Source organism: Merops nubicus, unplaced genomic scaffold, assembly GCF_000691845.1.
Source record: "Merops nubicus isolate BGI_N331 unplaced genomic scaffold, ASM69184v1 scaffold12225, whole genome shotgun sequence".
Taxonomy (NCBI): Eukaryota; Metazoa; Chordata; class Aves; order Coraciiformes; family Meropidae; genus Merops; species Merops nubicus.
Genome location: NW_008611744.1, coordinates 2,423 through 29,544, shown reverse-complemented (window position 1 = coordinate 29,544; position 27,122 = coordinate 2,423). Strand labels below are relative to the sequence as shown.

Sequence of the window (27,122 nt, the reverse complement as noted above, 5' to 3'; positions counted from 1 at the left end):
ATCCTTGTCTTGATTTAAATCAAGGCTAAGATGACCCATGTGTCTTTGATTTGAATTTCTCTTCCATTTTGTGAATGTCATTGCAGTACAGTGAGTAATAGCAACAAGACTAAAGTGTGAAAATTTTCGTATCTATCTCCAAGCATATGATACAAAAGTAGATACCTTTACTCTACTGGTAGCAGGACACATGCGATGAGTTTTTCTCATCATTCAACTGATAAGTGTCAGTTTTCCTCAATAAAGTTTCTTGGTATTAGATATTTAATTCCATTTTGGAAGTTGTTCCACTATAAGAGCCTATAATGTTAATGATTTGGACAAAACTCTTCAATTGTGAACTACTGAATAACCATTATTATTCAATGGTATTAATACTTACTACATAAACCCTATAACAACAGGTACAAATACATCAGCATATAGTAGGTATCTCAGCAGATACCTCAAGCCCTCAGACAATAAGACTTCTGTAAATGCTCCTATCATTCCCTTTCCTATTCATCCCTTTGGAGTTCTCTCTTGAGGTGATGAAACTTTGGCATCCTTATCCTGCTACAGATCTTCACTGCTCTCCTGGATCCTGGAAAGCCAGATCTGCCATCCAGCCAAATGATTGTTAGAGAGTTAGAGCCACCAATCTTAACTGTTGTGGTAAACAGCAAAGCAAATTAAGCTGGAATATTTCATGTTTCTTAAGAACCAAAGGGACTACCTAACAGGAAAAGGATAGGCTGTTTGTTACAAGTAAGAGTAAGAAATGCATGTGATACTTAGAATGTTCATAATTGAATTAACTAGGCATTTAGTATCTATTGTAATTATTTATGTAAAATATTTAAATCATTTTTAGACTGGAGCAAAACTGCAACCAATATTATAAAGAAGAGTTCTGATAATCTTGGGAAATCCTTATCCTCTAGTTCCATCGGCTCAAACTCAACCTACTTAACATCAAAATCAAAATCTACGACAAATACATATTGCAAACGGAACAGCCATACAGGTGAGTTCTTGCATTGTGACATAGTCCATCTGTAAATACATAGTTGTATGTTAAAGGTATAGTGGGGACTTCTTCCCAAAGGTTAATGTAAGAAAAGTTCACCAATTTATAAAGTTTCAGTGGTTTTCTAAATATATATTACTATTTTAAAAGAATCTTAAGCTACTATTCAGTCCATTAAATATATGGTTCTGATTGCAGTATGTTCCCACACTAAACAAAGTAGGCATGATGAAAACAAATCTTACTTTTTGTATAACATTTTGAACTTTTTGGCTAAAAGAAGGTAAGTCTTATTATCCCATTGTAAACACAGGGTAGCCAAAGCACAGAGAAATAACATTCATCACCCAGGGTAACCTGAAAGCTAGCAGCACATCTGGAAATAAGAACCAAGTCTTCTGAACCCAAATCCACAGCTGATTCTCTTGGTCAAACTGTTACCATTAACTGTAACACATTTATGGATGAAGTGACAAAAGGAGGCTGTTTGGAAATAGATACTGTGTTCCCAGAGTATGCATTGTCTTTGCTTTGTACCAATAGCATGCAATATCTCCTGCTTATTTATTTAGATGTCAGTGGTGTATGTAATAAAAGACATCATTTGTATTCCACTCATGCCATAAAAATATGCTTAGCTTAAGAACACTTTAAAGGAATACAAAAAGAGAGGAAATTGAATGATTTGCAAGTCTGTTTGCTTTTGTCTGAGATAATATTTCAGAAAATCACTTAAATAGTTCTGATTTTTTCGTCACTGGGTTTTGTGAACTTATTTTTTTTGTACTGTATTAAGTCATGTAACATTATCACAGAATCCTCATCTAAACCATAGCAGAAATAAAGTCTGTAAACTTATTTAACCAAAGGATGTACTTTCCTACTTCAAAATATTTGTTAGAAGCAATGTTGTAGATATGAAGTAGATTATTTTACCAGAAGGAAGGTTTCATTTTTTCTTAAGAATAAATTATTTTCAGAAGCCCCAAGGTCTCACTTATGATGGCAGAATCTCCTTTCTTAATATGTGGTATAGTTCCCAGAATATATCTTCCTATATTTATTGATGATCATTTACTGGTTCAGTTAGCCACCCAATTTTTGTCTAGAAATCCCGTTTTTAAAGAATTCCATTGTTATTTTCTCACTAACCAAAATGCAGTGCGTCCATTAGCACGAGGGTTTGTGCATCAGGTATTTTAAGAGTGTAAACCTTTTTTTTTGTTATTGAGAATGTACATGAAGTACATTTCCTTTAAAGGCAGTAAAAATGAGTGGTGTCTTGGAAATCCCCTGGTGTACCTGAGCTTGCTTTCACAACCACCATTCACAGCCATGCTGGGAGCACACGGCTGACACCTGCCTCACCAGGGTGCCTGTCCCTGCTGCCATACCAGGTTTGATGTGCCACATGCCCACAAGCCTTGACCAAGCTGTCTTCAGCTCTTGCCTATGAAGGGACGCTTCTGTCAGCAGTCTTCCATGAACATCATCTGTAACAGACCCTGATCACAGTACCACTGTTAGTTTAATAGTAGAGGAGGAAAGCATCGTGCCCTTTCTGCTGCAGAGCATTCTCCATTGTGTAGACAGAGAATTCCCCTTTGTACTTGTGGCAGATCAACCTTTAGACCCTTGGTATAGGGATTAAGATAAAAATATGCTTAAATTTTTTGTTGGACCCAGTGCTTTTTATCATTATGACGATTAAAGATACCTAGTGTTGGAGTTTTTGCAGTGTGTTCTTGAAGTAAAATAATAAGAGTTCCAGATAAGAAGTTAAAAGACTCTTGCAGTTAAAAATATGCTCATGTACTTTCTTCAAAAGTGGTGAGCTTAATCCCATGCATAAATTATTTCCTAAAAGGAACTGCTGTTGGTAATGTAATGAATGGTAATTTGTAACATGATGGTTTATTGGATTAAGGCAATAGCAGAGTTTTCGCTATATTTTTAAACTTTCAATACATTTTACTTTGACCTCTGAAAATACACATTTTTATTGTGGTACTCCAAAGGATTTTTTGCTACTGTTAGGTTTTTAAATACTAGCATAACTTCTCATGTGTTAAACCAATCGAAAACATTAAAATTCTGATTTTTAATACAGCTAAAATTCTCAGTTTGATGTCTTAGCTAAATTGCAGGCAAATAATGTAACTGCAAGATGTCTTGGCAACTCTTGTTAAAATGGTTATAATGTGCTCCCTGGAATTGACACAAGCATTCGTGTATTTGTGGTATAGATAATGTCTTCTAAGGCCCTTTCCTCACCAGTGGTGGAGCGTTACAGGTAAAGTGAGAATTGCTTTTGTTGAATGCATGGTTTGAGCAGGGTGGAGGGATGCCACTTGCATGATGTCCTCATTGGCACAAAGGACTTTGCTAATCAATCAGAAATGCTGCTTGTTTCTTACTGTTACATCTTGCACCATTGATGCTGGATCAAAGGATAAGTGAGCTTCAAACTCTGGGTGTCTGCACTCTGCATGGGGCATTAAGCATTTGGAAAATACCATTTTAGAAAACAGACCATGTCCTGACATTAACGCCTCTTTACAGCAGTCTGAGGAAAAGAGATTAAGTTGAAATAAAAAGCATACATTAAAATGCAAAGGGAATCTGAACGAGTCCTAGAATTTTTGTTTTGTTTTGTTTTTTAAACTTATCAAAGGACTTTTAAGAGACTGCATTTCTATTTGGTCTATTGCCATTATGGAATTAATCTTCTAGCCATTGTTTTTTCAGATCTAGTCACACCCAAAGTAACTCTGAATGACAAACTATATATGCCTGAAAGCTGTGCTGTGAGCTGGTGGTTGACTGCAGAATGCACCAATTGAGACATGAACATTGTATGGGCCCTACTGGGTGTTCAAAAGAAATCACTTCGACATCTTGTGGCTTTGCCATCTACAAATCTGAAACAACGTTGTTGTCGATAGTACTTAAATACCATCTATAACACTTCTATGAATTAGAAGTTAAGATTATTTCTGCAGAGTATTCAGTGGTGCAACTCTCATTTACTTCAGTCATACAGGATTTTAACCCTGTACTTGGGTGTGAAGTTCATTGAGCTAAAACAAAGAAGGCTTTGCATAATTCCTGTGCATGCAAATTTCATGAGGAAATAGCTGGTATTTAACAATGTAATGATACCTTGTGAAAAAAAGTGTATATATTTGCAAGAAATCTCAAAAATATTCTCTAAAGGCTAATTAACTTTTCATCTTTGAAATAAGCAGAACATGTATTCTACTTATGTTCAATATGTAGAAAAACTTCAAAATGTACTACTATCAGCTAGTAAATGCCTACATTTGAAAGGCACACAGTACTCGGCAGTTTGCTATTGGACATGGAGTTATTTGCTGCAATTCATGGACGTTCTTGCGTGCTTTGAAAAAATCATCCAGATATGCCTGAACGTGCTTGTTTCTTTTTTCATGAACAAACCTGTTTTGATTTCTCACTCTGCAATCCATTTCTCCTTTGCAACTCTTTATACTCTGTTGTGGCTTGGTATCATGACATCTGCAGGGACGGGTTACTTTCCTGTTTGGGGGGGAGTGGATTAATTTTTTTTTCTATAAGAAAAATATTTTGTATGAATTCACAGTTCAAGTAATATGCTAAATTCTTAAATGATCCTTTAACAAGGAATTTTAGAAGGTGATTTCACCAAGGTCTTGTAAACAGCCGTCAAAAACATCACTTGTAGCAAACATTGCTTCACAGGATACTCCATCCTACTGTCTTGCTATGGTCCAAAACTTGCTTGGGTTAAGAGAATTACTTACAGCTTTATTCACTACAGTGGAAGACATAATAAAGCTCATTAGGACAATGTACTTGAGAAATGAGATACAGGCTCTCATTGCTCTACATGAGCTCTACCTACTGACCATTCTTCAAACAGCAACAGTGTTAGCTGCTGAAACAGACTTTCTCAGCCCACCTGGGAGCTGCCTCACTCCTTTTTCTCTTCAGCTCCACCCTTGGCCTATAGCACATGAACTGTGGCATCCCTTACCAGTTTTCTGCATCTCATCCTCCCCACAGTTGTTCAGTCGATACCCTCCACATTATGGAAAAAACAAAGTGATGCCAGGCAAGCACAGAGTTTAGGCCAGTTGCAGCTGTGCTTATCTGCTCTCAGATGCATTCTGCACAGAGTACATTATTTCTGTGCATAGCTTAAAACCTCTACTATTGAAATAATTAAATCCATTTACTGCATTTTCCACTACTTTATTATGTGGAGGTGTTATTTACCAGATGTTATGGAGGTCACTGCTATTCCAATACTATTGAAATGTTTTTTTGCTTGTAAGACTCAAAGCATCAACAGTAGATTAGTATATTAAAAGTTTATAGGAGTTAGTTGCACTTTAGGCAAAAGAATAGGGAGATAATTTTAAGAGAGACCTGAGAGGTCTGCCCACAAGACTAGACATCTTAAAAGAATTTAGAAGAAGCAATGCCAAGCCAAAAAGTTGTTTTCTGGCTATTAGGGCAGTCATTTCGTCCAGCAGTAGTGGCAATTGAAGGCATGTCTGTGTGGGAGTAACAGACCTCTTAAACTATGAGTTTACTTAAGAAGCCCTAACTTCTTGTTTTTTCCTCTTCCTAGAGAATGTTTTTCTTGACAAGCCATCTTCAAAATTTGCCCAAGAGGATGGAGAACAGACATCAATCATCCCTGTCCACCAGGTTATTGACAAGGTCAAGGGATATTGCAATCCTCACTCCGACAACTTCTATAAAAATATCATCATGTCCGACACATTTAGTCACAGCACAAAGTTCTAATGGAGCTTCTGGAGTTTTTAAACCAAAGAAAGACAAAAAGTCTGCCTGGAATTGAGAATATTGGATATCGTAGAATGTGACACGTTTTGTTATTTTTTCCCAGTTTCTAATATTCTCCTGCTAACAGCTTCAACTCAAGGACCAATTTCTCTACCTTTTTATTGTTGTGGAAAACGACACTTTTCCACCATAGTACTGAGCTGTTTTTAAACTTGTGCCAGCCAACACAATGCTTGGACAGGTAGCTGTAATCCTGTGTAAATATTTTTTAAGACTGAAGAGCCACAAGCTTAACTCTAAATTACGTATTCCAAACAGAAGCAAGTCTTGACTCCTGGGGAAAATAACAGACATGTCACACAGTGCAGGCATGCTCTTATTGAACGGTTTACTGATGGTCTTTTCCTTTTGAAAAATATGGATATGCCCTATGACACTTGTTAGATTTTTGCGTCTTGACTGTCTAGTGTTGTCTGTTCTACATTCGTAAGTGAATAAAACCCGAACACCAGTGTTAAAGGTTATTTTAAACCATTTTTTACTACATAGACCTAATCACAGAAATCTTGCTTACCAAAAGAATATGTGCTGTAAATTCAGGCTATTTTTTATCCATGTAGAATCATAGAATGGCTTAGGTTGGAAGGGACCCTAGAGATTATTTTATCCAACCTCCCTGCCATGGGCAGGGATGCCTCTCAGCTAGACTAGGTTGCTCAAGACCTCATCCAACCTGGCCTCCACAACCTCTCTGGGCAATTTATTCCATAGAAACATGCTTATCACACAGATGTGCTGGCTGAGGGGCGTGCAAAGTTGCTAGTAACTCTTGCAAATTGTAAGCCTACTGATACGTATGGAAATAGTCATATGTATCATTTGCTTCTGTGCAGAACAAGTACACAGGTAAATCCAAAGTTTACACAAAGTCATGTTTCAACATTTATTAACTGGTATGTATGAAATGTGGCCTCTCCCATAGCAATTTTATGTTTAATGTTCTTTTTCACTACATGAAATGGAAAGCATTCAACTATATATAGATATATAAATATATACCTGGATTTGTTTCAACACATATTTTTATAATAATACACACAGTAAATATGACAGAGGAAACCACAATGTGTACCACAATCTAAGAACAATGAACGGTGCTAAAACTTAAGTACTGAAATACAAGGTGAATACTTTGTAAACCCATGGGTTCATTTGTCAGATATAAAATATATAGAGAGACACCTGCATATACTGTATATATAGACACCTAAATCAGATGGCATCGCAACATTAGAATAACCTGGAATACATTTGCCAGTAATAAATAAATAACACCTTTATAGGCACTTAATGTTATCAGTCTCCCTCTCCTGACCCCCTGTTGGCTGGCTTGATTGGCATTGTTGGAGGCACAGAGTTTAAACAATGTTCAGACAACATTAGGAAATTTTATGTTGCTATACTCGGTGCGTAACCACACCGAGCTGTGTGTGGGAACAGACAAGAGTATAAAATGCTTATCTGTTTTAGTCTTTATAAATGTGTGGCACATTAGCACATTGCCATGACTGCCAAAAGTACATCTCCTCAGGAAGCATGTTTTGTTCCATGACAGGTTTTATAGACGTTGTAACAGCACATGTTGCTTAAGGCATGGGCTGAAAAATCAAAGGTATTTTCAAATGCTGTTTTCAGAGGAGAATGTCTACGAATGGAAATTTTAATTTTAAAAAATCTTGTGGGCTTGTTTTTTTGGTTTTTTAACCAAAATATTCTTATCAAAGTATTTAATTAATTGTATTCAGAAGGTGGCCAGAAAGTTGTGCTGCGATTTTTCAGTTGCCAAGCAGTTCAGTGAGTCAGGATGTAGATTTGTGCCTCCCTTTGCATGCACTTTTGTGTGCAGATGTGGTTTAATGCTGTGACCGCACAAATGGTGGATTTTCCCTGCCTGCAAATACGCAGTGGGAGGAGGATGTCCTGGTGGCATCCCGTCCAGAAACACTGTTGTCACTACACAGACCTTAATGAAACCTCAGTCTTGTAACTGCAAATACTGACGTGGTAGTATGAGTGAAAGTCAACCTGATTCATTCAAAATGTAATTATTAACAAGGATGAGTGTTGTTAGATACCTTCAATACGGGAAATAATTTAGGGAGAGATTATGTACCAGCATTTACTGAACTTATATTTTATCATCCCACTTGCTTAACTACTGTAGATAATAGTGTTCACATAGCAGTTTACTGTGAGATTTCTACCTGATTAAGGTATTCAGAAGTATTCAGAAGGAAAAACAAACATGCCTGAAAAAATGAGGAATCAGTAAAACATAATAGCTTAGTAAAATATAAATAAAAAGCAGAGTATTCTGACTGAAGCTGAGCTGTAACCTATCAGTTTAATGTACAGCTACCTACATTTTTGCTGAATGAAGATTTTTTTCATTTTTTTACTACCATGTAGTAATCTTAAACTGTGTCAGTTAGATGCTCTTGAATGCTCTCAATTCTAGAATGTAAAGCTTCTACTTTGTAGTTGACATGCTGTAACCTCCCTTGTATATATTTATTTATTTGTGAGGTTAAATATGTCAAATATACATTTAGCTCTATCATGACTATTCTTGTTACTTTAAAACTAAGCTTCTGCTTCATTATAGAAGAAAAGGAAAATAATAATTTCTTATATATGTTTTTTTTTTTTTCCCCAGAGATCTTGTGAAACAATTTACTGTAGTTCTATCTATTACAGGTGTGAGGAAATATGTCAGTGTAATTTGTAATACTAGTCAGTGGGATATAGTGTAACAGGCTTGAAGATGGACTGAAGCAGAAAGAAACATTTTCAAGTAAACATTCTTGATCTTATCATCCCAATAATTAAAGTCTTTTAATAGTTGATGGTTGATTTTTTTCTTTTTTAGTGTTTAATAGCTAAAATTACTCTGTTCGATTCTGTGAAATAATCTTGTGTTTATTAAGTACAAGATAGGTACATGCCTAGCCAAAATGTCAGAAATAAATGTGCAAGACTAACTCCATCTCACCAGAGAAACGCATTTTGCAGAATTATGTTTTTCCCCTTTGTGATTTTCCCGAAGCCACATCCAGTAAATGATCTAAAAGTTATGTAAGTTCGTTTATTTATGGTAGCAGTCATGTCATAGAAATGAAAGGAAAATCAAGGAAACAGGCAATACGCTGGGAGAATCTTAAAAGTAATACAAATGAATAATCTAAAATTCAGGAGTTGGTTCTGTTCATACGTTTCTTTCCAGCTGAATGTAGTCCATCATTGTCAATGATTTGATACATCTTGTAATCATACTTTGACTGATCACTGTTGAAATATCTTAGCCAGCCAATGACTTGATTAATACACACTAGTATATAAACATTAAGTGTAACACACTAATGACCTACTTTTAAATGTTTGCCTTTAAAGAAGACAGAAACCTGCTGAAATGTGTCAGATCTGCTCCTCTGTATTTAAGACTCATCAGAGAAAAAGCACAGAATATGAAGATTTAGTGGTAATATTTTTTTGAAAGCAATCAAAAAATCCCCATGTGATAAGTGGCATTTATTAATGAGGATGCTGGATGTGCCTGTGGACAGTGTCTCCATGGGCAGTGAATACTGGCCTTGAGCTTTATGCCTTGAGCAGTGTGGGAGGACCCTCTGAGGGAAGCAACCCAGGTTATTTTTTTCCCAAGCAAGATCTTAGCAGATGCCAAACTTGTAACGAGCGATTTGCAGCATTTGGGGGCGGATTTATTTTTCTCCTCATTTCATCACTTTTTAAATATCAGGAACAATTTTATTTTAATCCTCTACTGTTAACAGCTTCTTCCTACTGTAACCCATTGAGTTACATAAAATGCCACTTCATTTTATTACTTTTGAAAGTCTGATCTATAATCAGACTCGTCTATGTAACCACAAGGAGAGCCACAGGGCAGCAGTGTGTCATTCATGGAGCAATTATAAAAGGCTGTTATGTGTTTACTATAGTAAGCATGTATAAAGATTTAAAAACATATATGGGTCAGAAAATCAGGCAAAGGTTCTTAGAAGTTAATGTCAGGGGAACCAATCATGCAAACCAGTCTGTGGAGCCGCCATTTCATGCCCAGTGCTCCAGCTGCTGCTGTGCTAAGGAGGCTTTCCCCTTTACCCTCCACTTAGCTGGGGTTTGGTTGCTCAGTCCATTTAATTTTTAGATCTCCTGGCCACATCACGGCTCTCCCATCGTCAGGACAATCATTTGCTACAGTGCTATGGAGAAGGAAAGAAAAGAAAGGGCAACTGAAAGGCAAACAAGGGGACGAGTAGTTGTTAAGGACTGCTCTGCACCTTCTTACACTTTCCACATTATTTCTTTCCCCTTCTCCAGGACATGTCACACTGGCCCCTGATAGAGGCAGGCCATTGGAGTAGGTGGAACACATCACCATGGCTATTTATATATCTGTCAATTAAAGCTAATATTTTTGACCCTCCAGCTTTCAGCTGGTGGTCTGCCATGGTTCTTCAAGGCAGCAACTCCAGCATTTCCATGCTTAGACACTAACCTAGCAATAATATGTCTGTGGTTCAGGAAGAATCCAATGCCCCTCGTGATGAAAAATCGATCTGTTAAGGTTCAAGCACCACACCAGAAACAGCTAAATAAATCTCACAAAAGCCTTTTCTGTGAAAATAGCCCTTCCTCAGATACTTCCACTCACACAAAGCCAATGTTGATTTTGGTCTTTGGTTAAGCCCAGATTTACTGCTCATGAGGAGCACACATTGTGGGGATGTCTGTGTGGATAGTGTAACCACAGCTATCTGACTGTAGTTTGAATGATATGTTTTTCTTGAGGTGTGTTGAATGACCTAAACTACAGAATAAATGCCAGCTTGAATCTTTAGCATGTACCAGACAGCCTAAACTGGGCACACGCTGTATCCAGACTATTCTAGTAGGAGTTCTCAAAAAACAAAGCCTTACTTAGAGAACAGCTCTCAAAAATCCCAACTCTATGTAAAGAGGATGAGAAAGAACGAATGCTGATAACTCCAGCTTGATGTGTCCTTCTACTACCAGCTTTCCCCATCCTGGGAGCCCACCAAAGCAGTGGAAGAAGAGGGCTGTGGTTGGGGCATGCATTCTGCTGCTGCCAGCAGACGGAGGGCTCCTGCTGTGTCCCTGTCATGCATTTCACAGCACTCCAGTTCCAAGTACAGTAGTAACTGCAATAATATTACACATTTACAAAATTCCACTCTGGTTTTCTTTTCCACTTGCCTGACAGGACTGCTTGTGCTTTTCCAGCAGAGGGCACTGGCACATTGTTACTTATAAAGCTGTTAAAGGAAGACTGCAACAAGATTCTTCCACATGTAATCACCAGAGCAGAGATAAGTAGGCGAGTTCATATCAGGTTTGTCTGTTATTTATCAGTCCGTTACATCGCTGGATAAAGCAAACACTCTGTGCTCAGGGAACTGAGGGGACAGAGTCGTCTGCCTGCATTTGGGCACATTTAGTGGAAAGAGCAACACAGAGTCTCTGTGTATTTTCTCTTGCTGGCTGTTACATTTTCTCCTTTTCTGCTCTGGAATTAGGAACTGCTGTGCTGCTGTCAGCTGAGCAAACAGTCAGCTCACCATTTCAGGCTTGCACACCAGCTTATTCCAATACTGGGCAAACAGTTTGATCTGTGAAGCTGCCATCTTCTGAGTCAGAAATTCACAGTATCCTTTATTGTCCAGGGAGGGGAAAAAAACAGCAGTCCTCTGTTGACAGTGGCACACAGACCCATACCTCCCTACCACTTTTTCCCTCAACAGTATAGGGACAGACCTGCTGTCAGCTGGTCCTCTGCTCCACCTACTTTTTCCCCATGGCATGTATTGCAAGGTCAGCTCAAGGAAGCTGCAGAATCACTCAGCTACATGCTTAGCTATACAGCTGTCCCCAAGGCCACCTTGTCATGAGGCAGGACTGACCAGAAAGTGGTTCCATTGGAAAAATTACATCATGTTGAAATTAAAATTCTGAAACAGTTTGAATCCCCCCATCTGTACCCATCCCAGGAGTCTCACTTGGCCTGGCCCTCTCACCCCACACCTGCGCCAGCACCAAGCTGGCATCAAGCTAAGAGGAGAGAGGTGGTTTGAGGCAGATGGAATGGGGAAGGTAGGGAGGGACATGACCTGCTTTAGCCTCACCTATTTTTTTTGGAGAGAACCCATAGGTATGGCTACCTTGACCCTGGGAAGAAGAGGCAGTGGGAAGGGAGACCCAGGAGTAGTCAGGACTTGATGTACAGAGTGGGGCACAAGACTAATATGACAGACACAATGACACCAATACTTCTCCAGAACACTTGTGTTACTGCACAAGTTCAGAGTCACAGCACATCTTTGTTACTGATGCCTCTCAGTGAACTTAAGCACAGCTCTGCACAAGCAGGAGCTAGTGTGAGTTCCTCACCATCTCTCTGTGCTCTCTGCAACCAGTGCTCACTTCCCAGGAAAACAGAGGTGCCAGCATGCCTTTCAGTCTCCCTGCAAATGTCTTCCTGCTCAGATGTGATCATTTATTAGAATTACCCAAGGTATAGAGTGAGCCGAGCATTATGCGGATACTGACAACACTACCCAGATCATGGAGCTCCAATTGACAGATTAGGACAGTAAGGGTAATCAAGAAAGGAGGGTGAGCATGGCAAACCAATATTTACAAAGCTTTGCAGGGGCATTGAGGACGGGGGCTGACATACCGTGGTTTTCCATGCAGAATGCAGAGAGCTCTCAGAGGAGTTTTTGTGGTTTTGCAGTAATTTGGTGTAGGATGGGCCAGGGCTGAGCTCTGCAGGGACAGCAGCCTAGCTGGACCTCAACCCATGGATAGTTTTTTCATCATTTCTTTGGTGTAGCTGAGAGACATTGGGTAACTGTAGATCAAGATTTGAAGCAGTCAGGCTAATGACTCTTGGAGGTTAGCAGGATGTATTTAGGCAGCCTAGACCTTAAAAAGTTCATCCAAACTAGCCCCTACCCCCTTAGTGTGGTTAGGTGGCAGCTCTTACAAGAGGTGAGGAACTCACATTTCATTTAGCTACATTTGATGGAAGAGAAACTGGGTCAAGCCTGCCAGCTCCTAGTAGGCAGTTGTAAGGATTACACAATGGAGATACTTCAGTTGGTTTTCAAAGAAAAGGGGAGCCTGTTCAAACCTCACACTGCACACCTCCAGGTCCAGGTTTGTACCAGCTTCAGCTAGAGGCACGGTGAAGTGATCTCTCATGGTAATTCTGAGGTGGCTGAGCAGAAATGAGAGAAAAGTCAAATGCACATTTCATTGCAGAAAAGGTCAACCTGAAAAAGATCAGCATAGGCAGAAGCAGCCTGTTCCTGAGAGTGTGACTGTCAAGATACTGTTGCTGGGTAACAGCCAATTGACTTTAACGCATCCCGCTCTTTTATTCACATTGATTTTTAATGTCTCCCAAAGATGGGTCTTTTTCACTTTGCTTGTTGGTTTTTTTTGTTTTTTTTTTTTTTTTTAACCATACTGATGTGTGCTCTGAATCAGCAAATCACCAATCTTCTGACCATATTTTATCCTACCAGACACTGTGTATGATGTTTCCTACATTCAGACAAAAAGATCTTCTAGCTGCAATCAGATGGGACATCAATTAGCGACTAGTGTAAGCATAGTCTATAAATTGCCTCCTGGCAAAGGTGAAGGATATCTCCTAGTGAAGCACCGGGAGATCTTCAGAAGAGAGGACACCCTCTGTCACTGGAGATGTCTAAGAACAGGCTGAACCTGGGCTTCCTAAACCCACTCATTTGGGTGCCACCATCAACACCAACAGCAGTATCTGGTAACACACAGAGACAACCTCCTGCTCTGTGATCCTCTTTAATTACGTACAACTATTTTTACTAACAGTACACTACATTAGAAGGAAAGTTCTCCCACAATAAATTCATATCAGTACCCTATCACCATGTTTTATGTTCTTCTCCTCCCCAATTTCTCCACTGCAAACCCTTTTCCCATACAGCTGCCTCATTCACCAAATAGCTTTACCATCCCAAACCCATGATACTTCCACAGTACCATTTATCACCTCAGTCTCCAGCTTTCCCCCACTGCAGCAACAGCCCCATTCCCTCATTTACCAGAGCTTCTGCTGTAGTTTTAAAGCAGAGATGGTCACAAGAGCAAGGGCTTCAAGCTCTGGAGCAGACTGGTGGTGGCACAGAGCTGTGGTGCAGCCAGTCAGCAGCAACCTGCCGTGTGCAGGCAAACCGCTGGGTTAGGCACATGTATCTCAAGGCTGATTTTGACATAGGTAAGTTTGCCTTAAATAGGAAGGAAAATTAGACACCCCTCTGAGACGCCTTCTGGTTCCATTTTACTTTATTGTTATTTTACTCATATTAGCATCAAATGGGCTATTTACTCTAGAAACCAGGGCTTCTGACTGGTGCCTTTATGGACAAGGTCAAATCTGTGACAAAGCTTCAAGTATTTGTTTCCCTCCTTAACATTTGTGCTAAATTCATGCAGTTGCCTGTGTAAGCTGCCACCTTGAGCATGGCAGCCTACACCTCTTTTGCCTATGCCAGCTAAAATTGACAGGCCCTATATTTCCCAGTTAAAACAAATCCATTCAAGAAATCCAAATCAATTACTGAAGATGCTGCAAAAGATATTTCAGTGTTTTCTCTCAGTGAGGCTGAGAAAAGAACACAAGAAAGAAGCTTCAGGGATAACACTAACGTGAAGAAGTGTTGACATTTGCCAGGGATGGCAAGGATTAGCTTCTCAAGCACTCGGGCATGCAGGCACAGAGGCTGCTGTGGTGCTGCCTGATCAAGCAGCCATTTCAGCAGGTACTCAGCAGGCAGTGGGCTGGGAAGGATGTAAGTAACAATGCATATTGGCACCACATGTGGAGGCAGGAATATCCCAGTGCACGTACACATACGTGTTTCTTCTTTTTGTCTAAGCTGCTGCGTACACAATCCATTGCAAAAGCAAAATACTAACTCTAATAGTCCCAAAGTCCAGGATGCAGAAACTAACAGTTTTCCAGGATATTTGCAAGTAAGTGGATCAACCCAGTTCCACATTTAGGCATTTAATTAAATGGCTCGATTTTTGTTATTTTTCATACCACAGGTAAAAAAAAATTCTCCTTTTGGCAGAGGGTCCTTTGTCTTTAGATCTCCATCTCTGCCTAAGAAAGCTTCTATGCACACAAACCCTGAATTGTCTTGACGCATACAAATCATAAGGTTTTGGCTGCCTGATGATAGGAGCTGTGGTGGCTTATTCCCATAAACCAGACATTTCAATGTGTGTAGAGCAGGCCTATGATTGTGATTGGCATGTGGCTACTTTCAACCAGCTTGCTTTTCCCATGGCTGGCATAATGCCAAGAGAAGCATTTTAATATTAAGGTGGTTGTGGAAAAGCAACAGATGCAATAGCTGAGGAACAAAAAAAATATTGCTTTATGAAGTGTTTTGGCTCACTTATCCATTCTAAATAATTACTGATGACTGAGTACCTGAGTTCAGAAAACAAAGGTTGTTTGTCTTGCACAACTTCATTTGTCCAGTTTGGGATGGGTAGGGTCCACTGAACCACCAACACCCACATGTAAGATAGGACGCTCCCATAAAAAGTTTTCTTTATATCAGCTAAAACTGAACCAGTTTGCTTTAACTCTTGTCATACACTTGTGATTTGTTTCTTAAGCCACACTATTGCAGGCTAATAATGAGAAGCACCAGGTTGACTCAGACTGAACAGAATCCTCCTCCTTTCTCTCCCCAAATGGAGAGCTGAGCCTCAGCCTAGTATTGTGCATAACCTCCCTGTAATTTTTTTTCTTTTTCTTGCGTGAATGTTCTTTCAGTGGAGCATTAGTGCAGTTTCTCCAGAACTTGCTTGCATATCATAACAAAAATGCATAAGCAACTTCTATGTGTTATTCACTTTTCCATTTTATCAGGATCCATTTAACTACACAGTAATATCTTTTAAATTCAGGGAGTTACATGATATATATTCTTATTGTAGATGTAGCAGAAGCTTAAAGCCACAGGGCTGGTGCCTTACATGTGTTATCTCCTTGGCTGGCCTCTCACATCCACAGTCTGGCATCTTTTCTCAAACACTCAGCTTTCCCTTTCCACAAATCTTGTGGTTCAGACATACAATCAAGTTATTGCCATTTAAAAAGTTTACCCAATCCTTCTGAGCCATCAGGACTGCCAAAGTAAAGGTTCTTCATCCACTTCTTTTTCTCTCCAAAATGTTTTACCTTACACTTGCTAGAACTTAAGAATCAAGCTAGCTGCTGCCAGCCCCCACTCAGCTGAGGCATGCTGATTTGCTGCAACAGAACTGCATGCCCGAGACCTCAGTGCACTGATTTATTAAGTGTAAAGTGTTACTGATGTCTTGTTGTGCCTATGAAGCAGAGTAGAACTAGCTATATTAAAAATGATAAATGATTGCTGGTCTTTGCAATTATTTTGGTCATGAGAATAAATAATTTCAGAGTGGATGAATGAGGCAATTCTATTTGTAGCCTTTATAGCTGAATGATTTCTATATATAAGTGAAATTATAATTTTTAAAAGGCAGAAACATCAACTTACAAGACCATTGGATAACACATAGGTAGTGTTTAAAAATATCTGTCCTTTTTTAGCAGCATGCATTATAACATATTGGGTGGGGAATAAATTCTCTATCATACTGGATTTACCATACTTTTGTCAGTAGGAGGAATGTTGCTTTGAAGTTTGTGGCAGTGGAGTTTTAGATTAAAAGAAAAATTTCAAAGTCCTGAGTAAGGAAAAAGGAATTGCAGCTGGTCAGTCACTGCATGAGAGTGAATGAACAGCACATCCTGCATTTCTTTGTCTCAGAGGACAAAAAAAAAAAAAAATTTGCAATCATACTTACCAAAATGTAAATTGACTGTCTCCACCTGCCCTGATAAATCTATCAATTGCAAGAAACTGGCAGGTAGCTTAAACCAAAAGCAAATTTATAGTTAAGATTCAGGAATGAGGCAAAGCTAAAAATCAAGGCAAAGAGCGGCTTTAAATTGCGTCTTTTGTCTCCTGCAGACATGAAACTCTGGGGTCAAAGCCATCCCAAGTTTGGCCTATAAAACTGTCCCCAGGATGGGTGACTCCTGTAACATTGCACACCAGGCGAGCAGCCTTTTGGGTGGCTGTGCTGGAAGAACACCCGACTTGCAACAAGGGGCCAACTTGAGCATGGTCCTGATGGGAGAATTTGTATTTACTGTTCAGCAAGAAGCTTGGCACCAGGCCTGATCCCTGAGGAAAGGACCTGCCAAGGCACCCATCTGAGCTGCCCTTCCCCTGGAAAACAGAGTGAGAAAGAAGGGGGTCAAGCATTCAGCCTGTGGTCTGACACATGGACACTATGTGCATCCTTCCTGGGGATCTGTGAGAGTTCCTGCACTCTGCACTGAGAACAAGTGGAGCCTGACATGAGACAGGCATCAAAGCATGATGAAGGCAATAGAGCACTAATAAAGCCCAAGTCCTGTGAGCCCAATTCAATCTGCCTAGTGGGAGTCTTTCTAGAGCACCACAGGATGAGAAGCATTTCCTCCACCAGGAAACTGCATTACAGAGCAAGACACCATCTCACCTTTCCCTCTCATTCCTGACCTTTTTCATCTTGCGGTCACTGTGCTGCTGAAACCAGACCTTCCTCCTGACAGCAGTGTTAGTGTGAGTTCATTAATCCAACTGTCATCTAGTCCTCAAACTCTCTATGGATCTTCTGGTGAGCATTCTAGCACTTAGAGCACACTAACGTGTACCTGTGTCTTACTGTAGACACAGGCAGAAAGAAGACAGTTTTTTCAAAGCATCCCACTGGCACCTTGAGAGCTTCACAGTCTTTATCTCAGCTCTAGGCTTCCTCTGTGATCCTCAGCAGTGCTGAGTTTTTCCACTGTTTTCCTTTGGCAATAGTTTAGGGATAACTGCGGCTAATGGGAAACTATTCTTAGCCATCAGCCTGGTGGCAGGTGCACCCGTGGGCACAAAGCTATGCGTGGGAAGGTGGCAGAGCCACAGCAAAACCATCCTGCCATGCAGTCCCAGGGCTTGAAACAAGCCAGGAGTGCTCAGGGATGGGTGGATGCTTGAAAATAATCTAAAGAAGGTCCACAGTACTAAACAATTAGAGGAAATCCCATCTAGAAATGTAGAGGAATAATCAGCAATAAGCAGCAGTGGAGCAAGTTGTGACAAGCCATGTGGCAACCTTTACCACCAAAAGCCATGCTGTTGGTTGCAACCACAGCAGCACCTGTGTTTGCATTCCTATAGCCACAGCAGTGACAGAAATGGAAAAAAATGGAAGATTTTTACCTTTCTTTGAGCTGTTTCCTCTCCATAAAATGCTTCCACACACTCTTGGCTCAATAAACCTGAGCACCAGCAGAAGTTTTTTTTCTGACCTCATCCAGTGAAGATGTCCAACAATGGAGGGCATTGCAGACTACAGTGTATGGATGAATTAAAAAGTTTTACTGTCCTTTGAGTGGGAAAGTAAGACTGCAGTAATCAGTCTAAGAGCTGTCTCTACCTTCTACCACCCCATAAGGCAGCCTTCTGAATGATTTGATCTATTTTATAGGGTTTCATGTGTTTTTTTGCATGCATAAACTTTGCATGCAAACTCACGCATACTCATGTAGTATCTACAGAATAAATAAGTTACATGCTGTACACGCAAAACTTCACTCTCAACACCTTTGCAAAACCACTGCCTGCATCCAACTTCTCCAAGTGCAAAGGTTCCAGGGAGCCACATGGCTTCTGTGGCAGCACCTGTGAGACACTCTTCTGTCTTGACATCCCCTAAAATATAATTTGGCTAGTAGACCATTAATGTTAAGAAGGGTAAGTCAACCCCCTGGGTGCTCCTTGCTGTTGGATAACTATTTGGCTCTGCAAAATTGAGATGTTCTCAAGAAAAAGAAGGAAAAAAAAACCCTACAACACAATAAATCCATGTGAAGGGACTGAATGACAAATAGCTGCAGCAGAAATGCCTGATCAATTGTAGCTTCCAGGTCCTCCAGCTCTGGAGCACCTAACTGCAAATAGAAGGATCTTATAACTACCTCAGTGTCAATTTTTACTCTTTTCAGTCTTCTTTAAGAATTACATATGCTAATGCACATGGTAAATAAGGAGGTGATTGTTGTCAGCCAACATGGCTTTGCTAAAGGCAAATCATGCCTGACAAATTTGGTGGCCTTCTACAGTGGGGTTACAGTATTGATGGATAAGAGAAGAGCAAATGATATCTTCTGCCTGGACTTGTGCAAAGCACTGCCCTACTCAACATCCTTGTCTCTAAATTGGAAAGACATGGACCTGATAGATGGACCACTTGGTGGAAAAGGAACTTGCTGGGTGATCATGCTTGAAGAGTTGAAGTCGATGACTTGATGTACAAGTGGAGACCAGTGGCAGATGGTGTTCCACAGCTGGGACTTGCCCATGGCAAAGGGAGTGGAACTAGGTGATCTTTAAGGTCCCTTCCAACCCAAACCATTCTACAATTCTGTGATGCTATGATTAGACGGATAAGATGTCCTTATGATGTTTATTGCTCACGATCAACAATCTTTGCCACTTCATTGAGTATTTTTCTACATTTATGTGCTGTCTGGGCCGTTTTAGCATACCAAGTAAACTGGCCTGTGAAGAAGACAGGCATGTAATTATCAGAAAGGATTTAGCCATCTCCTTCCTCTGACCACTGCCCATGAGAACACCACACAAACACCACAGTTACACAGAGGCGCAGCGCAAAGCTGTTGTGCTCCCCACCTCCCATCTGAGCTCTTCATTCCTCCAAGCCATTAAGAGTTCGCCCTATCCCAGGTTTGTACTCTTTGAAAAGTCAGTCTGAGAAAATAATTGCCTCTTCTCTTTCCAGAGCCCAGGAAAAACACCCATAGCAAACAAGCATTCGCTGTAGGAATAAAACTCAGCTACAACTACTCAGCAACAAAACAAATAACTCAGTGAACATTGTCAGATCACCACTAAAGGCAAGACATTACAGTAACAAAAGGTTTGGTAGATTGTATTTGATTCTTCTTGTTCTATATCTGACTGGTAGACAGAGAATTCAATCTCTAGTATGACCAAACTAGCACACTCTACAGTGTTGAATTGACTGGGAAAAAAAAACAAAAACAAAAACAAAAAAACCTCCTGAAAATAGTAAAAAGTTTGTCATTAATTTCAGTATTGGTATAGATTTCTTCTTTCTGGTCATTCAGTCAAAGGGTGTTTCAACTATTTTGTTGACATTCTGAGAAAAGATATTTGCAAATTCTAGAGTCAAAAATTTGTAGGAATCTTTGTACAGGATGCAATCAATGTCTCCAGATAAGCAGGAGGTAATTCATTTACAACACTGATTACATCTGCTGCCATCAAAGTTGCCTAATTTTTATATTAAAGATTTCTTACCTTAAGTAATATTTATTGCTTTTTGGCAGTGTTTGAAAGATGTGTGAAAACACATGGGAAATTACCATTGTACAAAACTCCTATCAAATTTTCAAAATAGTCTGAAATAAAACAGGAATAATTTTCTTTAAATACCACAAGGTTAAATAATAATAATACTAGGTTCTTTTACAATTGCATTCTGCTTCTTCAAACAATTAGATGCACTTATGCTTTTAAGCACTTCTCTGCAAACATGAGGACTATGAATGAATGCTTTACTTTTTATGTGTAATTAAGACAAGCAAACAACTCCAGCTTCAGTCGTCATAAATCAACAGAGTCACACTGGTGGAATTACAACTTATGCTGAATTGTTTAATTTAATAATCACAGGTTCTACCCATACATCTTCTTGTCACTCCATTTATCTCACACACTACTTTTTTCCCAGCCCTGTAATAAATTCTCAAGAATTAAGATACGAATGCTTACAAAGCAACATGTTTACCCTGGGACAATCTGAACTCTTCGCTTTTAACTATAACTGATGCAGCTACAGGCTATAAAATTTATCACTGCAGGAGGTCTTCTCTTAGTGTCCATAAGCACGTTTAGTAAACTTTCTAAAATCTTAAATCTTAAATCTAAAATCTTAAAACTTAATCTAAAATCTTAATCTTAACTCCAAATCCCACTCACATCATACAACACACCACCACTGATTGAAGTGTAACATCAGTGCCATATGACATCAGGGTAAGTCAAAATTAACTGTACAGGCTCCAATGACTTGATATGTACCTGCCAGGGGCAACCAACACAGTCATAGGATTGCCAACATCTCCATTTCTACCCCTCTGCTAGGCCTGCCTTGGTTTTGGTTGTCTTACTCCTCTTCCTCCTTTGCTTCACTGGGTCGCTCAGGAGGACAAGGTGAAGGACAAATGGTGCTGGGTCCCAGCCTGGGAAAGCTGCAGTTCCTCTGGTGCTCGCCGGCGTGGACCTGCTGCTCCTCAGCAAGGCATTGTGGGCTCTGTGCACTATTTTCTTACTGGAAATTAAAGCTATTCCTTCTTCCCTCAGAAAAAACGTCCAGGACACCAGACTGGGAGAACTGAAGGTAAAGCAAGAGTCACATATACTTGTGGCTTTGTCTTTTGCTGACTGTATATCCCAGAAGGAAGGATAAGGCCATCAATAGGAAGCATACAGGCCAGACCTTTCCATCCACAGGAAAGATATGAGGTGGGTAACAACCAGAGGAACTAACAGATCAATGTCTTCATTCATGGTGTATGATGTAGCAAAGAAAGGAGGGAGATGAGTTAGAAACCAGCTCATGGTGGAAGGAATAAGCCAGGTCATCAGTCCAATTCCAATCATGCAGTAGTTGCCAAATTAAAACATCATTGCATACATAATCCTCTTTCTGTCCTGGTCTTGTCCCACCATCACTGAGAACTCAAGTTGTAGTGGACAATCAGGGAGCCCTTCTGCTAACAGGGAACCCTACATAACACACCCACTACGTAGACAGACTGCCACCACTAACCACAAGCAGAGCCAGCTTTTATATTATTAACACTAGAGGCAGGACACCTCGTAGTGATTTCCTCATTTGTTTTCACCCAAGGTTGGGCAGGTCTTGAGAGAAAACCAAGAGGAAGGTCTCTCTTGCCTGGTTGTGGGTATCATCCATATGTCAACCCTGCTTCAGGGCTTGGGGTTTAACCCCAGCAACACACCTTGGTACTCAAGTTTTCTCCTTTTTAGTGAGCCTGTTCCAGTTTTACTTTCTACATTATCATTGTTGGAACAGAAGCAAGCCTAAGTGCTGTAAGAGGACTTCTCACAAAGTTAATTTTCTCAGCTTATTTATCCTGTAACTTGAATTTGCTCACAGCATTTTATAGCCACAAATAGTGCAACTGTTCATCTGTCTCTTGGTGTATAGCTGTCAAAGCAGCAGAGCAGTGCTAAGTAAAAGGCGTATTTTACATTAGCCATAATCCCTTCTAAAGCAAGTGCTTCAATTTATAATTTCCTACCCTATACTACTGTTCTTTATTTTTGTTTAACTTTTATGTTGAAAAGATCTTATTTCAGATATTTCAGCACAGTAATGATTCGGCATAGGTTTAAAAATTCCAACTGTAATATAATTTTAAAGAGTCCAATATTGTTTTATGGGCTGACTCTTTTATAAAAATCAAATTTCAGTTGTGAGTTCACAAGCTGTAGTAGAAAGGAAATGGATATCAAATCTTTGTTCTGGGCTCAATAAACTACAGGCACAATCTACAGTTTATGAAGGGAAATTCTTTCCATAGATATTTTTTTCTGCTTTACCAGACAGAAACAATTTTCTGACTTATTCTTCCTCTCTTTCCAGAGGTTCTGTTTCAGCAATAGACCAGGTTCCACTCACTGCTTCATGAAGACCGCAAAACACTTGCAACCCTTGGGCTTATGATTTATGCAAGATAATGCTTTTCAATCATGTGCAGCACATTCCAGTACAGAACTGATGACAGTGTCTAGGGGAAGAGCTAGCAGGAGAAAAGACAACCCTTACTTGGTGATACTACCTGGCCAAGAGGGCAAAGCACTGTAAACAGTATCTGCTCCACTGCAGCTCTTTGTATGCAGAAGGTGGTTTGGGAAAACAGAATATTCTGTCTTTGGGGGTCAGTATCTACCCTCGATGCTACCTTTCCATCAAACACTGTGCATGGACTACAGCAGAGGGAAAGGAATATCTGGGACATTTCTAGAGGACAGCCCTGAGTGAGGACATGGTCCTCAAGTGAACAGTCCTTCCCGCACCCCTGCTCCTTCCACCATCAGTGCTGGTGCATAAAGGCCACTACCAGATGGTTTTTGGTGTATGACAACGTGACTGTGTTGAACTGAAAGGCCTTGGACAAGGCACTGATGATGTTGCTTTTCACTTTTGCCCTGAGGAAACCTTGATCCTTCTGATTACAGCACAGAAAGGAACTTCCTAAAGCACCTGGGGAACATAACTAATGCACATGTCATACAGCATCTGTACAGGAACACTTAGGAGTAGTGGAAGAAGAAACAAAAAAGGTTAAAACCTTTTATGACATCTACATAAATAGAATATAATAATCCATGCTATATTTCACCAGTCTAGTATTAAAATTAATTTCTTATCCAAAACATAATACTTTGTCTCTCAGGATCAGAAATTAACTCTCAAGGGATTTAAAACATGATTTTTCATGTCTTTCCTAAAACAGAAGCATTAAAGTATTTACATATGTTTATATTCCTGAATCCTATCACCTTTGCCATGTCATCCAATTTTCCTCTGTTTTCTTGATTGCATGGCAAGAATAACACAATTTATATGTGTTATTTTGTAAGTCCATCTTCTGTCAATATTACAGTGCTAATGGTTCAAACATTTTAAGATCAAATTGATGATCACATAGAGGAAAAGAAAGCAGAAAACATTTAAAGCAGGCAGGCTTATGAGGTCTGAATCTCTTTCCAATTTTTCAAACATTCTAACCACAACAAAATGCCACGAGTTCAGACTGAAAATTCATCCAGTTTAGTATTCTGTCTAGCCAACAGAGGCTATCTGCAGGTACTTTGGGAAAAGTATAAAAAACAAACCAATTGCCGGTAGCTGATCTGGAGGCCATTGATTGGATTTGTCATTTTGTCCCCTGTGCAGTACTTTACATTACATATCATCTATCATTTTATACCCCTGTCACCCAATACTTTGATATCACACTCCAGCTTCTTACCATCATCTTTCCAGCTATTGCATCACAAATCACCTTCAGACTTCATTGCCTTTATATTTTCCTCAAAAATGTGGGGGTATATTTAACAGTACAAGCTGCAGTAATGCATCTCTCATGGGGCTACATTAGCAGCCTCATTTCATTCTTTATCTTTTTTAAAAGATTTCATTCTTTATCTTTTAACAGTTATTTACCTGAAAAGGATTTCTTTCCTACTTGGAAGGGGGTTTTGGTGTTTTTATTTTTTTTAAGACCTCTGGCTAATGATCTTACTGAAAACTTACAGAAAGTCCACATATATATACACTGCATGAACCTCTATATATTACTTACAAAGGAGTCTAAGAGCTCTGTGAGGCATAAATGCCTTTGATAACAACCATATTGCCTGTTCCTTCCTGCAATGTATTATCCAGTATCTGTTTATTCTACCCTTTATTAGTTCTTTTACTTCTTTCCCAGAATGAAAAATCAGACACAGTGGTCTATATTTTCCAAGATCATTCTTTCAGTGACTGGTTACTTTCCTCAGCTTTCATTTTACTGTTATTGCTGAAGGTTTCAACTATGTGTTATTGCCACAGGTAATAGTTTATCAATGTTATGTATGAGATTCTTCAGAGCTCATGGCACCAGCATCACCTAGTCCTGGTAGTCTGTAAAGTTTGTCCTGCTTCACCCAAAAACCTGAAATGTAAATACCTGCAAGAAGTCCTGTTATGGTTTACATGGTAACCTGACCTGAAAACTGTGGGGTTTTTTCTGATTTAATAGTCTTTCTTGTGGTTTATGTGTAAGGCAGTACACTCTCTTGCCAGCAAAAGGAAAATGCATCGTGCCTTTTTCTGGGATACTCCCTTCCTTCAGGCTGTGTCTCAGTGGCACAGATGGCATTACCCAGCCAGCTGCTGGCCACAAGTGGTGCACAGGAAGAGTTCCAGCTCACCTCTGGGCCCCTCCCTGTGTCTGGCCAGCCTTCTTTCAGTGGCTAGGACCCCATGGCATCAGGAGAGGAATAGTTTAATGACCTTCTCTATTCATTTAATCATTGGGTATTTGTTTGGGTATTTTTTTGGCGGGGTTGTTTGGGGTTTTTTTTTGAGATACAAAGTACATAGTACAATGCCAATCATTTAGCATTACACACCTAAAAATCTATACACAATCTATATATGCTACTGCTCCAGCCACAGCACTAAAGTCTGTGTCCATCAAGGTAGGTCTGTAACTGGAGCTGCCCTGTAGGTATGTCACAGCTAACCAGGTACTGCAGGAATCCTGTTCCATAACAGCTAAACAAAAAAAAAAACAAAAAAAACCAAAAAAACCAAAAAAACCTACACCACAATTTAAGCATGCTCTGTGGAGTGTTTGAGGTACAAGACATCAAGAACTGACACCTGAGAGGCAGATGAAAAAAGCCCTCATTTTTAAATGAGAAAGGGTAAGGGAACAGTCTGCTGAAGCTAAGCCATGCATTCTGATGCAATAAGTTTCAGCTTCTTAGCACTTAAGCCTGGATTCCCACTTTCTATGATGATGACTCCTAAAAAGCAAGAGAAAATAATAAACTCATAGATATAAATTTAAGTGAGACTAGATGAGTCACCAGAAAATACCATCAGAGAGCCCTCCTGGAGGGATAACTCTGAATTAGGTGGATTAACACGATCTTTCCATCTCTGACTTCCACCTCTTAACTAAGATTTTCCATAGCTTACTAAGAGTGCTAATTCACAGCTTTCCCCCACATACACACTCTCCTTTAGAAAATCTAATATTGATCACGTCAGGAGGATAGAAGTCGGTTTTCCTGAGCCTGCGTCCTCATTCAAGTTCATCCACTCCCTTTTCCTTACAGATCTGTAAAGGAGTCTGCAGCCTGACTGCGTGGGTTCTGTACAGTTTTGAACACAGAGGAGCTCATTCTGGACTTTCTGTAGTTCTTTTCAGTATTTTCCCCAATTTCCTTATCATTCCCAGCCCAAGATTATCTGACTGTTTTTGTCCTGCAAACCCCCTTACTTAGGGAGAAGAAATAATTCACAGCTGGTATGTTCCTTAGTGTCTTTGCCAATCAAAACATACAGCTTTCCATTTACTGGCAACATGGTTATCATGATTCAAGCCACTTGGCTCTTCTGTTAGGTCCCTCTGGCGTGTAACGGAAAATTCACACCAGTGAAGAAGAAAAGCATCAAGTCATTAAATATTTATTTGAACGTTTAAATCTTTGGCTGCAGAGGAGGGTCTAGGGAGAGTTCCATATTTAACAAGGGGGTTTACTGAAACCACACCTGCAGACAGCACTCTTGCCATTTGCTAACACATTTACTTGAATACCTCTCTGTAAAAGAAAGGTGGAACTCTGTATTGCAAGAGACACTAAAATACAAAGTATGGGACCGTAAGGGGATGCTGGTGGAACAGGAAATCAAATTGCCAATGATACCACAAGGAGTGATCAGGAAATTATTCTCCTCTTAGTCAGAGATACTCTGGGTAATAATCTGGAAGTCAAATGCAATGATCCAGAGCTTGACTGGAAGTAGAGTGTGACCTCTCATGTCTCATGCATTGAGCGTTTTTAGACTTAAACAAACCATGCTCTTTGGGACCTCTGGTCTTGAGATCAACCTTGCTTATTTTCAGAGAAGCTGTGTTTCAAGCACAGGCTCAGCAGCTGAAAGACAGCACTTGCTTATAGTGTTGAAAGAGCAACAGTACATACTAAGATCTACCTGCCACAGGTGCTGCCTAGTAATATGGTCCATCCTCACTCATTTTCTTTCATGCAGCTACTATAAGCCAAGGCAACATGCTTTTATGTGCCCTCTTATGAAACTATCTCCATCCAGAAAGCAGAAGAAACCTCACAGGTCTACAAATGAGCTAAAAATGAGGAAGGTAAAATAATAAAGAGCACCTAGTTGATGTGCAAAGCAAATAAAACTT

The 27,122-nt window shown here is 39.8% G+C and overlaps 1 protein-coding gene across 1 annotated transcript in view; it reads left to right on the top strand.

Moving 5' to 3' along the window:
* Positions 1–5,856, top strand: part of GPR126 (G protein-coupled receptor 126) — a gene marked incomplete at its 5' end in the record, with an annotated part of 65,715 nt that extends 59,859 nt beyond the window's left edge. The window contains 2 exons of the mRNA XM_008941310.1: positions 854–1,006; positions 5,646–5,856. Of these exons, the coding sequence (XP_008939558.1) occupies positions 854–1,006; positions 5,646–5,824 (332 nt within the window). The remainder of the gene's footprint in view (positions 1–853; positions 1,007–5,645) is intronic.
* Between the last annotated feature and the right edge of the window lie 21,266 nt (positions 5,857–27,122).